At 52.0% G+C, this 17,237-nt stretch overlaps 1 protein-coding gene across 2 annotated transcripts in view; it reads right to left on the reverse strand.

The window, feature by feature from the left end:
* The window catches only part of GPR50 (G protein-coupled receptor 50), a 42,904-nt gene extending 37,174 nt beyond the window's left edge, over positions 1–5,730 (reverse strand). The window contains exons 1-2 of one of the 2 annotated variants that reach the window (XM_074601215.1): positions 5,545–5,730; positions 5,089–5,196 (exon numbers count right to left, since the gene is read on the reverse strand). In XM_074601215.1, coding sequence (XP_074457316.1) covers positions 5,089–5,196; positions 5,545–5,719 — 283 coding nt within the window. In that variant the 5' untranslated portion in view covers positions 5,720–5,730. Of the gene's footprint in view, positions 1–5,088; positions 5,219–5,544 lie in introns of those variants that run through there. The other variant, XR_012589082.1, reaches the window with a different exon arrangement.
* Between the last annotated feature and the right edge of the window lie 11,507 nt (positions 5,731–17,237).

Raw genomic sequence — 17,237 nt, forward strand, 5'->3', positions numbered from 1 at the left:
ACAACCAACCACTTCCAACAACTTCTCTGCACCAACCATACAGCCCGTGCCGTCACCACACCAAGCCCCAGCCAGGCTCCCCCGGAGCAGCCCCATCGCTGCAGCTGACATTCCCATGGCTGATGGCACAGGGAGCATCGCTAGCAGGCAGCTTGATAGGGTAAATTCATCACCGTCCAGTTGAGCGAGTCCATAATGAAGCTAAAAGCAAACACTGTCATGGATTATTCCCCCCCAACAGCGGAGAAGCAACAGCAAGCCCATCTGCCAGCAGCTCACCCATTTGATGTCACAGGCACCCATCCCCGTTGGGGAGCAAGGGGGTGCTCAGCGCCACCCTTCCGCATTAAACAACCCAGGGAGCGGGGACAGGGGTACAGCTCCGGGGTCCCCTAGAGTCCCAGCAACCTCCAAACTGTTTCATTGACAACCAGCACGTTTCCCTCAACGGAACCCAGCAGAAAGGCCGGACACCTGCTGCAGAGTCCTCGGCATTTCGGAGGGCCAGAGGCTGGGTAAATCAGAAGGGCTGGTGGGAGTTGGCCACAGACAAATGAATCAGCCGAACAGATGAGCAGATCATGGAAGCATCTACCCGCAACGTACAGAAAGAAAAGATGTCATTTCAGGCTTGTGGCAGATGCTGGGGGGTTTGTGGTCCTAAAAATAAAATTTAAAAAAATTAAAAAAAAAAAAAAAAAGTAAGTCTCAACACACCTACATATAACGGATAGCTTTCTAGGACAAGGAAATCCTGCAATAGCTGTAAGAAAATGAATCACAGCTCTCAACTGCATCTGAGATAAGGAAACAGAACACGATTCAATGCAATGTCTCTAAAAGGTCAGTTTCCCAAAACTGTAAACAATCAGACACAAAAATAACTGAGAGAAAACACCTAAATATAAGCACATGGGACACTGCTCCCTGGGAGATGTTTAAAGATGCCTTAGTAGAGCCCACATTTCCCCCCCCCTCCCCCCCCAAAAAAAAAGCAATACTATACTCAAAAAAGTTTATTTTGTTTAAAATAAGAATTTTTTTAAGACAAGAGCCAAAGTAGGAAACAAATAAAATACATAACAAATAGAAAACACACTATAAAATTAGTAGCTGGAAATCATGACATTTTATAAAGAAAGCTAAAAGGTAACATGAAACTAATGGCAATAGGTATGTCAGGAAACAGGCAACACTCAACACAATAGGCTTGATGCTAAAAAATATGGTGAAATTATCCTGATACAGAAGATGTAGAAAGTACAAGCATTTCTTTTTCTGTTTGCAGATAAGGATGACTTATATCTCTGCTATAACAAGATTCTCTGAATTGCAGCAGCGAGCTTGGGACAATACCTCCACCGTCCGCTAACCATTCCTCACATCTGTAACTAGAAAACCTGCAGGTCAGAGCAGATGAAGGAGCCCACCAAATCCCTAACGTTGACTTTTAAATATAACAACGAATAGAAACATGTCCCAGGCCAGCCAGGAAGTTCCAGAGGTCTTGGAACAATAAATAAAAAACCCCACTCAAGCAAACAAAAACTTTGCCTTGTGCCAATATTTTCCGAGGGCAAACGGCCTGACCCAGGAAGCGCAGGCTGGTTGCCCTCCCTGCGGTACCCGGCAGAGGCGGAGTATTAGGGGACAGAAACACCATTAGTGCTCGTCAACACAGCTTTCTGGTCGGAGGGCTTGTCAAACTGATCTGGTATTTCTTCCGAGAGTACGCATTTGGCTGACAAAGGTAACCGTGTTGACATAATACAGGCAGACTTGTGTGTGATGCTTGACTTTGGCTGCTGTGACAGTCTAAGAACAAAATCCCCCGCGCTATGCAAACATCAGCGTATAGTGTACATCCAGAGGATTAAAAGCCGGTTGAGCCCGGTGACCTCATTAGAGCTATACCTGCACCGCCTGCCCCCACGGTGGTTTCGGCTCCCCAGAGAGACGACGTTTCCAGGAGGGCAAGGGACCCTCGAGGCGGCAGAAATCGCTCTCTGCACGGGAAGCTCCAAGGCAGCGCTGGTGGGAGACGTGGGTTTTCAGGGAATGCACGTTTCGACCACGTGCCTAAGTTTGCAGCAAGTTGAGGAGAGCTAGAGACGGGTCTTTGAAGACCCTCTGCCCAAAGAGCAGGCTAAACTCATTGCCAAATATCAGCTGGTTTCAGCGTAGGTTTTCACACTCGTAAAGCCAGCAGGACCCACAAATGTAAAACGATGAACTCAGCCATGTCAGCAGCCTTCGGTTGGTCATGCTTCTGCACCAGCACCAGCTCATTCATACTATCTCCTACATGGGCCTTAAACTGTGCTCAGCGCTCTGAGCACCTTCCAGTAACAACACGGCACAGACCAACACCCACCCGCCATTCATTACTCCTCCCAGAGGGAAAGAGTAGTGGAGTGATTTCTCTTGGAAAGTTTTAGAGGTCAGGCCTTTTGCTTTTAAACTCCACCAGTGCTGGGACAGCAGGGTGGCCAGATTTGTGAAGGCTTTCAGCTGCCAAAAAAGTTCACCCCTTCTCACCTGCCTCCCACAAAGTCATACAGACGTCTCTCCTGCCAGAGGAGCAGAGAGTTATTCTCTATGCCCTTTACCCTCAACCATTTAAATTTAGTGTCCTGCAATTTAAGTGTCCTGCACTCTGGACATAGGGACCAAAGCCCAGAGCTTTGTTTGAAGCTCTCAGACTGTACAGGCAGCTCCGAGTGTCCGGGTAGCTGGACATTACTGTAGGAAAGCTTAAGGCCAGCGGTTCTCCAGTACGACTGACTGAACAACCAACTGTGGACGTGAAGTGTCCACCGCGGAGGAAGCCTGAGGCTTTCAGTGAATCCGGGTTTCCTCTGCCCACAGGCATCACTCACCTCCTTCCGCTCACTCAGCTCGGGGCAACTGCTGATGTTCTCCAGGCAGTTGATCACACCGGTGAGAGTACCCCTTGTGAGACACGAGGGTCTTGACAGCCACACTCATTCTCTCTGCCCACTGCAGCTACAGGCTGCGCAGCGGTGCTGAGGCGTGCCAAGTACTGCAGAGAGGCCCAGGGTGACGGACCACAAACTCCATCCCCACAAGAGCGATCACCCACCACAGCTACTGAAGCCGTGCCAGTGTCACATCCCCACCTGAATCCAGCGGGTACAGTTTTAGCTCCAGCTGGATGACCTTGTAGTTGGGCTCACGCTATCTTCCCTGTGAGCTTGCTCCAGGAAGAGGGCTTGGCGCTTCCAGGATTTGGCAAGAGCTGACACATCTATAACGCATGTTCTTTTCATTTATTGCACTGGCTTAAGGTAGGTTTGAACACGAGCAGAGAAACTCTTTGTCCAAAGGATTTCCACCTGGCTGCTGTGCTCCAGGTGCTGCTCGCGTGTCAGGAGGAGCACGAGCTGAGCTGAGCCCCCTGGTTTCTCATTCTGCACCCAGGGAGGCAAAGAGCCCACTTGCTTCCCAACATGGACAGATGCAGGGTATTGTCTGACCATCCTAAACACACACAATGTTTTCAGCAAGACAAGATGACAACAGTTAGATGCTGGTTAGAGGTTTTACCTTACTTAACTTCAGTCCACCACCATCTGTCTGACCACCTTGCTTTCCTGCTGCTGAACCCCTCTAGTGACTTGGCAAAGGCATTCCCAGTTTAGGCTGCTGATGGAAAGAGGAACGATGCTCAGGTCAACAAAGCAGGATGGGTCTCTTGACACCTACCACCACTTCAAAGCACATACCGCTGAACTCCCCACTAATCACACCTGAGTTCTGTGTGCAACGAGAGCCACCTCCCCTCAAATCAGGGAGGTTAACAAAGATTTCACATGTGTTGGGTTTTTTTTTTTTTGTGTTGGAGCAAACAGCAAGCTACTGACAAGGATTAAGATTTTGAAAATATCTCCACGGTCACTTCAAGAGAAAGCTGTCCTTTTTCACTTTCGCAGGAACTTTAACTCAACTCACAGCAGAGGCAGCCTTAAGACATGAAATGCATTCACGTGATTAACAATTTGAAAGGTGATAAAAGTAGCTAAATAGGTTCAAATCTGCTTGCTGCCCAACCAGCCAGATAACATAAACCACTAGTTATCTTGAGGAGAAGGGAAGGGTGTCTCTATTTTTCTTTTCCAGAACCACTGATCACAAGCTCACAGCACTCACATTTTAAAGCAAAGCTGAAGAGAGTGGAAAATACCTTTCCTAACTATATTGAAGTTCTCATAAACCCAGTACAGCCTGTTTGTGCACTGTGGCTACTATGAGCCGCATTCTGTGTGCCAGTTAGAGAGCAACTCAGTGGTCGAAGTCACTGCGTCCAATGCCTGCCCAAGCCAATAGCCATTTGTGTGATGTATTTAACAACACAACCAAATGTTAAAAGTACTGGAAGGGAATCGTCCCGTCAGCCTTACGCATCAGCTACTTTTACTGAACTCTGTGGAGTTACTCCGTACTTACAGAAGACCGAGAGAGACAGAGAGACATCAGCACCTCCAAAATGCTTACAACTTTGTCTTACACACCGTAAACACTGGAGATATTTCATCAAAACCATTTTACAAGCTGTAAAACCGAAGCTCGTTTTATGTCTTTCGCTGTAAAAGTGGACAGCAGTGTAGTCCTTCGCCAAACGCTCTGCGGTACATTTTAAGCAGCACTACACTGACTAGCCGAAACTCCTTACAGAGCAATTTATATCCAGTGCTATTTCTTTGCTAAGATTTATATCCAGTGTTATTTCTTTGCTAAAATAACAAGACTCTAAAAGTAAAAAAAAAGAAAAATTACACCTCAAAAATACAGCCTTTTTAAAAGTGGTTAATATCAGTATCAACTTAACAATCTTCCTAGATTAATTCATTAGGGAGGTCAATACATAAGGCTCCAAAGCAGACTTTCAAATTACCCATGGAAAATACATGGAAAATCTTCACTCTGCTTTCAGTTGGCCATCTAAAGCACAGCCGCCGTATGTTGAAAATGCTAAAACACATGCAAGCACACAAAAGCAAGCGTCCAGCGTTGTAACGGGCTCGTCTTCAAGATACGAGCAGCCTTCCTCTGCACCTGACCCCGCACCTGGAGTTTTCCTGAGCGGCGCCTGCTCTCCTGGCTCTCTCCCAGCAGGCTGAAGGAACGCGGGCTCTACCTGCGCCGCGACGGGACCCCGGGCTCCTCCATCCGCAGCTGCCTCCGGCACAGAGAAGTTCCGAGAAGTTGGCGGACAGAAGGCGCGGTACGGGACAGACAGCGAGTAACCCCGGCGGCGACTCGGGTGGCCGGCGAGTAGAGACGAGCGGGTGCTGCTCTGGCTCATCGGCAACTCGCCACCCCTTCACCGGGGGCAGAGCTGCCCCTTCCCGCCCCGGTGTTAGGGAGAGGGGCTGCGGTCCTGCCCCCGCCGACCCCCGCGGGCTCCCACCGGGCGGGCAGCGCTGCCGTACCGCAGGTGCGGGGGCCGCTCCGCTCCGCTCCGCCCGCCGCCAAGTTGGCAGCGCGGCCGCGCCGCCCCCCGCGCCCGCCCCGCGCCCTCACCGGCGTTGCGGAGCTTCTTGTTCCTCATCACCGAGAGGATGACCAGCGCGTTGCCCAGCACGTCCACCACGATGGTGAAGATGAGCACGGCCGCCAGGGCGGTGCCGGCCCGCGCCGACGGACGCCCCTCCAGCCGGCAGCCCGGGCAGCTCCCGTTGCTCCCCGGCCGCTCCATGCGCGTCTCTGCCCGCCGCCACCGGGGCCCTTCCTCCTCCTCCTCCTCCCGCCCCGACGGCAGCCCCCCGGGCCGCCACCGCGCCGCGGGGAGGAGCGCGGCTCGGCACCCGTCCCGGGGGGCGCGGGCCGCCCCCTCCCCGCCGGTGCCACCGCCCTGCCCGGGGCGGGGCGGGGGTTGTGGGGGGGGCGGGGGCGGGGGGGGGGGGGGGCTGCCCGGTGCGCGGCGCGGGGCACCCGCAGCGCTCTCCGGTGCGATGGCGCCACCGCGCGGCGGCGGTGGGGAGCGGCGGGGAGAGGCGTGGCCACCGGCCCGGGGTAGCGCCGGGGCCAGCCCGGCAGCCGGTGCCGGGGGTGGGCAAGGGGCTCAGCCCCGCGGCGAGCAGCCAGTGGCAGCACGGCCCCTGCACCAGCGTGAGCCGGCAACGTGCGCTCAGAGCCCAGAAAGCCAACCTGGGCTGCGTCAAAAGCAGCGTGGCCAGCAGGGCGAGGGAGGGGATTCTGCCCCTCTGCTCCGCTCCCGTGAGACCCCACCTGCAGTACCGTGTCCAGCTCTGGAGCCCTCAGCACAGGAAAGCCATGAACCTGTTGGAGCGGGTCCAGAGGAGGCCCTGAAGATGCTCAGAGGGCTGGAAGCCCCTCTGCTGCGAGGACAGGCTGAGAGAGTTGGGGGTGTTCAGCCTGGAGAAGAAAAAGCTCCGGGCAGATCTTATAACCGCTTCCAGTACTTAAAGGGGGCCTATAGGAGAGATGGGGAGGGACTCTTTATCAGGGAGTGTAGGGATAGGACGAGGGGTAATGGTTTCAAACTGAGAGAGGGTAGATTTAGATTAGATATTGAGAAGAAAATTTTCGCTATAGGGGTGATGAGACACTGGCTCAGGTTGCCCAGAGAAGTTGTGGCTGCCCCATCCCTGGAAGTGCTCAGGGCCAGGCTGGATGGGGCTTTGAGCAACCTGGTCCAGTGGGAGGTGTCCCTGCCCAGGGCAGAAGTGGTAGAACTAGATGATCTTTAAGGTCCCTTCCAACCTAAACCATTCTATAATCACACACATCCCTGCCTGCTCTACAGAGCTTTTACCTCCTTCCTCTCCCTCACAGCTGGTTGCAGCCAGCAGCACCACACTGAGGGGGAAACCAAGTCAAGGTGAAGGATTTCGGTTTTTGTCCAAGGAAGAGGTGATGGGCAGCGGCTCCAGCTTGTACAGCCTCCGCCGGCACAAAGTGGTGCTTTAAAGAAGCCCCCAGGAGACAGCTGGCGGTGATCACCTTCGCTGCCCCACGGCCCCTCCAGCCTGCACAGCTGCTGGGGAGACTCACATGGCTCCTGCCCCCGGACAGGGGTACCAAGAGGGGAGGAATCACAAGGTGAGGTTTCACGTATTTTCCGTGTCGCAAGCGTTTTCTTTGCCTTTGTTTCCCACCGCAAACACTGCCCCGTGGCTCTGCAGCCAGTGTGCCACCTGTCACAGCCAGCCACCTTTGAGCCAAACCCATCCTCACAAGAACTTTTTCAACCAGTTATGTCAGAGCAAAACTATTTGCTTTCATTTAAATGCTTTTTACTTATTCTAGCGTGTGCAATGCAGGAGCCCCAGCAATAATTTCAACTTTAGCAGCACACTTGCATGATTCTCAGCCACAGGAGAGCGGCGTTCCGCAGGGATTTCCCCCTCCCTCAGCCCAGCCTCGGGGCTGAGGCTTCCAGGCACCTTTTGGGTTTCACTCCACACCAGCACGAACAAGCAGAGACCAAGCTCCTGTGGTCAGACTGTGGCTGCAATACAGCAACCACGTGAATTCTCAGCTTTATTTAGAAAATAAACCTGGAAAATATTTTTTTTATGGGCTGTGGAGCCCAGATGTGATGCTGTGCTATGGCCTGGGTAGGGGCAGAGACGCGCCGAGGCTGCCCGTCTCCCACGGCTTCGGGCCAAAGCCACTTCTCTGTGTGCAGGTCAAAGTGCCCGAGCAAACATAACGGCTGCATCACAACCCGGCCTGGGGGTTCTACAACTGCCCAGTCGAGTGAGTCGATAGCAAAGCTACAAGCAAACACTTTGGTGGCTTGCTCCCCGCCAGCAGCGCACAAGCAGCAGTGGGGCACAGCCGAAACGAGCAGCAAACAGGGTCCCTCCCAGCCCGGTGGCACAGGGTCAAAGCCAGCGCCGCATCTGCACTCGGACCTTGGCTGAGTCAAGCTGTTTTAGCAGGTTTTTACCCTTTCCCCATAACCGTAGAGCACTCAGTTTTGAAAGAAAATGTGGGGTTTTTTTAAGATAATGACCAAAATAATGCATTTTCAAATTGTCAAAAAGAGCATTTTGGTACGAAGTTTGATTTCTCTAGGCTTCTCAGTTGACACTGCACTGAATTCTGCACAGTTTTGTAAATATTTTCTCTGTGTTAACCAAACAATCTTGTTGACAGACTTTCGGCTGGTCTATGTTCAGGACGTACCTGCGGCACAGGAGCAGCTCGCTTGGACGCATCCTCTCAGCACCTTTCACCTTCGTGCCGCTCTGCTCTGGCAGCTGTTTGCACCATTTTTAAGAGGTTCTCAGACGTATTTCAGACGTGGAGAACTGGGATGAGAGTTCAGAGGACCTGAAGTTTACACGCAGGTGTCTTGGACTTGCTAGTAGAAAAGTGGTTTGAAACTAATGAAGATGGTGTTTGAAGTCAAGGAAAAAGCTGCCTGAGAACTTTGCCTAAAGGTGCGCGCAATGCTATCCCTTCTCCCCCCACTCTGGAGGCTTTCAAGAACCCCAGCAAACCCCCACCCAGAACAATTATCTTCTGCTAGCACCAAACCTGCCTGTGCTCTCTTCCAGCCACTTCCACCAGGGAGGCTGCCGAGCTGGGATATCCCACAGGGAACTGGTTTTGCCAGTTGTGTTGGGTTGGAAGGGACTTTTAAAGGTCATCTAGTCCAACCCCCCTGCAGTAAGCAGGGACGTCTTTAACTAGACCAGGTTGCTCAGAGCCTCATCAAGCCTGGCCTTGAATGTCTCCAAGAATAGGGCCTCCCCCACCTCTCTGGGCAACCTGTTCTGGTGTCTCACCACCCTCACTGTAGAGAACTTCTTCCTAATGTCTAATCTAAACCTACCCTGCTCTAGTTTAAAACCATTGCCCCTCACCCTATCGCTACATGCCCTCGCAAACAGCCCCTCCCCAGCTTTCTTGTAGACCCCCTTCAGGTACTGGAAGGCCGGTATAAGGTCTCCCCGGAACCTTCTCTTCTCCAGGCTGAAAAACCCCAACTCTCTCAGCCTGTCAATAATGGGAACAGCATTAATGCACATTCTGCTGACCCCCCCGACCTTCGCCAGCTGCAGGGCAGGGGTGGTTGTGATGGTGCCGTCTAGGACAAGAGCACTGATGGGAGCCCCAAAGCCGCCCAATGAAGATTTTGGCCTCGCTTATACTTACAACTTGCTAGTTTTAAGTTAAAACGGCAGAGTGAGGTAGAGGGGGTTGCATTTTGTGAAACTGCTGCAACTGGAAAAATGCAAGAAATGGCTTTTAATCTTTTTGCACTTCTTCTGGTGCATAATTTATACCTGCAAAAAGCAGTCTCCTTTCCACAGCCCGGTGCAGCTGCCCTGGATGGGAAGGTCTGCACGGTTATAACAACTAATCTCTCATAAGACTCTTAGAAGAAATTATGATAGATGTAGCGAGCAACTGTTTTCATCAGTGGAGTGATTTAGATGAATGGTTTTCAGGCTGTTTCCTCCCACCTTCCTGCTAAATGGACTCTTCACTGCTTCAATTAAGAAGTGGCTCGCACTCTAGGAAGCGGTGGCAAGGAAAAAAAAATGAAGGTAGAGTTATCAATAAGACCTTTTTAATTACGCTTTACCGGAACCTCTGATGTAAATCATACTGAAATAAAAATATCCCCAGTGTGTTAGAAGAATTTAGGCTCATTTGATTGTGCAAGGACCATGAACGTGATCACGGGAGAATGCAACTGAAATAGGGTCGGGAACCAGAGCCCTTCGGCACCCAAACCGCACCGGGGAGGGTACATACACACAGACAAACAGGAAGACCAAGCAGAATGCAATCAGCCCAAAATATTCTAGCGTCATCAATGCTTTTCAAACACTCCTTTTGCAAAAATGTAATAGGTTTGCTAACGGCGAGGCTGAGAGGGGCAGTGCCTGGCTCCCATCGCAGCAGCCACATGCGGAGAATGGCCCGTCCCTTGCTGAGCGCGGGACACATCCAGCGGCACCAAACGTCCCCCCCTTCCCCACCCCACCTACCGAAGCACGCCGCTTAGTAAGAGTTAATCCAGGTATACTATAATAAATGAAAGCTTGCATAATTGAAAAGTAGCTGAGGCATTAATCTTCCTTCTCGGTACCTTGAGTCCTCTTTAAAAAGATTATTTTGTCTTCAGAGACAGCTTTAATGCTACTTAATGAATCGCTTATAAATGAAGGATTTTTTTTTCCCCCTATACAGGGACAGGCTGACTACTACACCAATTTTGTCAGAGAGACAATTAACTTTTGTCAAATACACGAAGATAATGGCTGTTCCCCACAAATACTACTACACTGAATTCGGCGTATTTAAGGCCAATTTGCCTTGTCATTTTGACTGAGCTGACAGTGATGTACCCCTTCCCTTGAGCTGGACCTGGGGAAATCTTCACGTGTACCAAAATGACTAGCGGCCCCCTGAGCACCCCGAGGAACAGGTAGGTTAGTGCTGGATAAGGAATACCAGGCTGGGAAATTCAGAATCCCAACCCGAGCTCATTCAAAGGTGTTTTGGCGTCTAGCTTCAAAGACTAGAAACATAGAAAACTGGGGCACCAGGAAACCTTCCCCTGAACTTCTACAGCGAGTGTCTCAGTCGCACACGGCTCGCAGGCGAGTTTTCTTTGAACTGTAACTCCCGCCCTGCAAAAGCAGACACCAGGGGGTGGGTTACTTGTTTCCCCACCGCAAATAACTCCCAGTGAGCGGCAAAGGCAAGTTTGTAGCACGACGTCATTCCTAACGTGGAGATCCCCAAGCAGACGTGCTCAGTTGTCTCCTTTGCCTGTGTCCCACCGGGCACCTGCTCTGTTCCCCGGATCCACACACACAGCGCAAAGATGCTGAATGAAGCCCAATCCCTCCCCTCCCACCACACCGGCGGGGCTGAGTACTCGTATTTATTTCCAGCGAGAACAACAGGCAATAAAAGTTGTAATTCCTCGACAAGTGGGCCTTCCGACCCAAGCAACTGCCTTTGGGAGAGACACATAAGTAGATGCAAAAACGGGGGTAATAAATCCTTTGCCACGTGGGCTGCTCCCACGCCATTTAGCCCCGGACAGGACACGGAGGAGCCCTGCAGGGCTGCTCCCGGAGATGGGTAGAGGAGGTTTCCTCCACCCCTGAGCAGACCAGATGAGGGTTTAGAGGTCTCTCCTGCCTCCCGTATGGATTCCAGCAGCCTGCGGTGGTTTAACAGCACCAGGATGCGGTGTTCAGCCGCTGGAGACCTTCAGCACATGCCTTTCCAGCACAGTCTGTTTTCCTTGTTTGAGATTCTGGTCTAGACCCCAGACGATGAAGGTTCATTCCTTGGCACAGCCTTAGACTCCTTGAGCTGACAAACACAGCTAAAATAAACCATTTAGTCCGTCCACGCATAATGGCTGTTATCTTCAAATTAACGACCAACATCTTTTTTCCCCCCCTCCTTGTCTCAATTCTACGCATGGCCAGGAGGCAGAGTGATTTCCAAACCATTACCAAAGGGGGAAATCACCATTTTCTGCCCGCCACCCTCTAGCCGAACACATACAGCAGCAGTTCCTCTCTCCCTAACATTTTTTCTGTCTATTTGGACTGCGCCGCTATTTACTGCGGAGGCAACACAGCTGTACCCTGCGTGGCGTAAGAGAAGCCCAGTCTTGCGGGGGGGGAAAAGCACTAGTTGCTTCGGCAATAAATAGATGAATACAGCAGCTTGCCCTGAGCTGCCATCGCAGAAGAGATCAACAAACAAGCGGCTCTATTTATGCCATCGTGCTTGCATCGGAACTCCAGACAAACTAATAACCTCGTGTTCAGCCACTTCCCCTCTTTGTCCCCAAAGCAGCAGCCTCACGCAGAGCGCACAGCCCGCTCGCCCAGAATAGGCTTTTTTGTTAATCGCTCAAAAAGCCGCGGACACAGGCCTGTTCATTCAGCTCAACCGCTTAACCCTGCAATCTAAATAAAAAAGGGAAAGAAGGAAAACTTTGTATTCCTTTCGTACCCTGAATATTAAATGACACCATCAATGTTGCCTTGGGACGCGACATCAAACCACTTCCTTTGCTCCAAGATGGGATTTAAGAAGAATGACTTTGAGGCTGAATTGCTGTTTCAAATCTCCCATTTCCCTCCCCCCCCCCCCATCTCAAATTTGAGGATGCAACATGAATGAAATCAGAATTAGCCTCGTTACAAACGAACCAGGGGGGTGACCTAGATTCACTTCGCCTCTCAGAAGGAAGTGACGGCAAAAGTTTAAAACCCGCCATACGGGGCTGTCAGCTGCGGCACATTTAGGTCAAAGTTTGTTGCGATCAAATTGTGCTTTCTGAAAAGGCTTTTACTAGCGAGATGATTTGTATGGCAGTGGCTGAATTATGCATGGGATTTTTACAGCCTCTGCTAGCAAATAACTCCAGCCCTTCCGACAAGTGCAGAGAAGCTCAAGCTTTTCCTTGCGGCATCTTCAGTGGCTTCAACCCAGCTCTGTGACCCTGGGGACACACGTTGTGCTGGGGCATCAGGGTAGCTCTCGCCACCAGCCACATCAGGTAGCATCCCATGCTGTGCCCGGCTGGAGCCAGTCTTGCTGCAGGTCTCGAGGTGCTAGGACAAAAAGTGGATTTTTTTCAATGATCTTATTGAATCCCACTCAAATCATCCCAAATCAGAGAGCCTGCTCCCAGCGAAGGCAGCCTGGTTGCTGTGCGGGCTGCCAGGGCTGCTCAGATGACAGCCAAGTGGTAGCACAGGACCCTGCCCAAGCGATGGTCACGCTGAGGGTAATACATGGAAATGATCGGGCTCGTGGGTTTGTTGTGGTGAACTGGAAAAAAAAAAAAAAACCTCAGGGAAGGCTACGACTGTTTATCCCATTAAGCCATGAAGATTCAATTGATGTATTTCAGGGCTAACATATTCAAAAGAATTTAAAAGCTTTAGTACCTGAGTAAGAAACTCCTATGTCGCCTGGCCTTGCCGTAGGGGGAACAGTGTGAGATGGAAACTACCGAGATGCTCTGGGGACTCCCTCCTCCACATCGCCCCCCCTCCCCGTCCCCAATTCGCATTGCGGTTCACCTGGATGCACACCCACCTGCAAGCATTTTGCCCGCACCCGCTACGTCCAAGCTGCTTTTCCAGCTGTGGACGGCACAAGCCCGGCATGGCGTGGGACAAACCTGACCGGGCTCTGGCCAGCCCAGCTCGCTGGCAGCTGTGTTACCCACCCAGCCACAGCGTCACTGTGGGGACACTCACAGGTGATGCCACTCTCTTGTGAAAAATCACTCCACTGCCATTGGCAGCTGCTTTCCAACACTGAGGCTGAAATTGCCATGGTCGTCCTCTGCAAGCGGAGAAATAACAGTCTTAAAGAAAACACGGAGACCTCCCTTCCCCAGGCAGCCCCCCTGCAGCCCGACTGTGGGAGCTGTGGCTTGAGCAAGCTTCGGGAGCGCTTGGCACGAACCACCTTGTCACAAGGCAGCGGCGCAGGAAGGACAGCGCGACACGCCGTACTCCAAATATCGAGCTCTTAATTACGTCCCAAGCAGCACCTCTGCGCCTGCAGTAATGGGGGCTCAGCTACATCCGCGGCTGTTAGCGAGATCCTGTTTTGCTTCATCCTCATTATGGGAAATAGCCTGCTCGGATCCAGCAGCCGGTGGAGATGTTTCCTCTCGTGAAGCAGATTGCTTTCTCCTGTCAATTATGAGCAGAGAGCTCGACAGCCCTGCGCAAATTGCTGGGTGAAAGCATAAATAAGAGTACACGGGAACCGATTACAGCCTTGGTAGCACGCTTGCTTAAAAACGGCTGTTGGAAACACAGAGGTCAAGAGAAATAAAAAGTGTAGAGGTGATGGTGATGATGGCTGGCCCTGCAGTCCTGTGGAGCCCGGGGGGGACATGTGGCCCCTGCAGAAGTGCAGCCATCCCCAGCAGTGGTGTGGCAGGGGTTAACAGAAGGGCTGCAGCAAGTTGGCTCTGAAGCCACAGTTTTTTCCCCCAATGAAGAGATTCCCTTTCCTCAGGCTATCGCTTTGGTTCCTGTCAGCAGCGAGCATCCCGCAGCTGGGAAACTCAGCAGCCCTTGGGGGAAAGGGAAACAATTCCCCCCTCTCACTGTACTCCTACCAGAAGCCCCGATTTCACTGGACACTCCGGCACACCTGCAAAGCCCTGCGGGATTCATAAGGGGTGAGCGAACAGGTGTCTCTGGGCTGAGGTTTCTCCCCAAACCTTTACTGGTGCTCGCACTGCCGGCTGCTACAGCCCTTACCTGGGCAAGTCCAGGGGGGGTTAAACTTCATCTGAGCACCATAGTCCTGATGGGTTCCCATTCCAGAGAAAAGGATGAGAAAGCGTGTGTGCATTTTAACCAACAGTCTCCGAGATGGTTTCTTCAGCCCTACAGACCTTGCTGGCTCCTCCCGGGCCAGGTTCACAGCCCCCACTGCCCAGCCTGACCCCCGGAGCCTGCCTTTACTCCATCCTTTGGGGAAGGACGTCACGGTGTTTCTTCTGCCCTGGTTTGGGGCTGTTTCAGGCAAGGGACAGCTTTCCTGCCTCTTGCTCGCAGCGAACAAGCTGAGTGCCCATCTCACAACGCTCACCTTGCTCTGCCCTCTAATACATTGCTGCTCATGAACTTCCACTGGTCTTCAACCCACTCCCCATTCCCTGGTCTGATCTTCGGCCGTCCCCAGACCTTCAGCCCATCACCGTAAGGTCCACGCCAACACCCAACACACGCGTGAAGCGTCACTCACACTCACTCCCACCCTGCCCATCTCTTCAATAGCTCCATCCAGAAATCTCCTGCTCGGCATCAGCTCTGCGCGCTCACACCCATCAGCATTTTTGCAGGCTCTGCAGCAGGGTATTGATCCCTTCTCATAGAGCAGGTCTATCTGAAGAAAAGCCATTGCGTTTGCCTGGGTGGGCTTCGAAAGCTGTCCCTTCTGTGCCGTGCAGATCCCTTCTTTGCCTTTCCACTTCTGCTTCCCCACAGACCCACTGGGAAGTGGCGTTTGCTCACCCGCCTCACCCCAGCCCCCTTGCTTTCCTTCTAGGCCTCGCAGGCAGAGCTGCCTATGATTTATTTCCTTGTATTTAACACTGCTAAGTCAGAGGCACCAGAAAACTGCAGCTGGCAACTTCAGGCTGCTTTCCAGCTCCTCCATCCAGACCTGCCAGCAGACGTTTTCAGTTTTGGTTCTCAGATCTCCATTACAGTCTGGTCTCAAAACAGCGAATCCACCAGCCCTCCAACTGTGCACGTTCGACTCCACAGCCTCAAAGCTGTTACAAACGAGCCGCAAGTTCCTCCCGCTCCTCACAAGAAACGGGTATCCCTCCGACGCGTCTGTCTTTGGCGGAGAGCAATCCCCTGCAGATCTCTTTATCACAGTTTGGTGCCTGGTTTTCCCTCCTACCCCATTGCAGGCTGGTAAGCAAAGGCAGCTCCTCAGATCTAGCGACGTTAAAATTCCTCTTTATCAGTAACTCCACTTACCTCTGCAACAAGGTGAGAGTTGTGCTTGAATTTCTGCTGCTTTCCTGGAGAATTTAAGCGACGCTGAGCTGTAGGTGCATCCGTCCTCCTGCTGCCTTTCCCTCGGCTCCCTTCTCCCGGGAGCGCTCTGTCCTTCCTGCAGACATTTCTGGACCCAGGTTTTATTCAGTCGTGGAGGAGACACGAGAGCTGTGGTTCCTAACTCACACGAGATTTCACTTAAATTTGAACTAATAACTTGAGAGAAGAGAGATGGGAAGAGAAAGAGAGGGATTTGCATGTCTCAGGTTCACCCCACTCTCCTACAATCTGACTGAAGAAAGCAGATTTGGAGATGTTAAGTCAGTTATGAAGTTTAACTGGGCTGCATACATTTAAAACAAACTCCCCAATAGATGGAATGAACCCCCTCATCAGGGTTTGTCCCTGCTCCCGGCCGGGGGCTGAGCACTCTCCCGGGGCAGAGGGGACCCAAGCCTGGCAGGCAGCACGCACAGAAGAGGCCAGAGGAGAAGGCAAGGCTTGCTGAAGGAAAGCTGGATGCCGATCCTAGGGAGCAATATAGACAGGAGATACAGAGTTTGAAACTAAATATAAATTCAACAGTGGAAAAAGCTGCCAGAGATATTTAGGGTTTGTATATGCATGTTACATATATATACACACACATATATATAAAGACCAACAAATCCTATCTGTATGCAATATGAGCAAGATGTTGCTATAGTAATCTTAATTTTACATTCCTTACATTGAGAAGACGACTGCAAGTTGTTTGGCACCCAGACTGTCTTTTTGTTATAGCATGTGCTGGGTTCAACCCAGTGGGACTCTGTTCTCCGCCTCTTAGAGCTATGGCATCAGAAATAACTACTAACAATAACATCATCGTCACTACACGGCAGCCTTGGATTCAGTTTCCTTTTAAAAAAAAAATCAAAAAAAGAGGAAAAAAAACCTGCCTGTGCACATTAGTGTGGATTTTAGGCTTGGACACAGACACGTGCCTGAGGATGGGCAGGGACCCAAGGAGCAGCATTGGAAGCGGGATGGGGTGGGAGGGTCCAGGGTGGGAGTGGGTGAGCAGGGGGCAGGAGGAGCGGCGTCTGTTTCAGATTTCATGTGGCACCAGCTGTAAATCAGAGGTGACCCTGCCCAAGCCGGCAAAGGCACAGGGGTACCAAAAAAGGATGGAAAGCAAAGTGAGCCTCCAGCGCTGCGAACACGCCACTCACGCTGCGGCGGGAGGTTTCTCCACAACCCGATGTGCCAGCATGGGACAGGGGCTTCCAGCCCACCGTGAGGGGCTCTGCCTGCAAGATGGGGATCTAGAGCTAAAATTCAAACAGTTCTCTCAGAACTGCCCCCCTCTCTGGTAGGAGCCCAGCTCATTGGAGGGTGATGAGGGGGCACCCACTGAATGCTGCCTGCACCCCTGCCAGCTGCGCACGGCCACGCTGCCAGACAGCGGCACGGCCATGCTGTGAGCATGCATCCACCCATCGCTCTCACACAAGACATCTTCAAGCAGCAATAAAGGCCATGTCCAGGGCTCTCCGTCTACCCTGGCAGGAGACGAACAGCTTCACGGTGGTGAAATCTCCAGCAGAAAGCACCCCGGTTCCGCACCTACCACCAAGATAGGAGCATCCTTCTTCCGTCTCCCTCGAAGACCAAAAGCAGCCGGTACGTTGAGGACACCCCCCCGCACCTCTGCCCCACCGCAGC

The sequence above is a fragment of the Larus michahellis genome, chromosome 9, assembly GCF_964199755.1.
Source record: "Larus michahellis chromosome 9, bLarMic1.1, whole genome shotgun sequence".
Taxonomy (NCBI): domain Eukaryota; kingdom Metazoa; phylum Chordata; class Aves; order Charadriiformes; family Laridae; genus Larus; species Larus michahellis.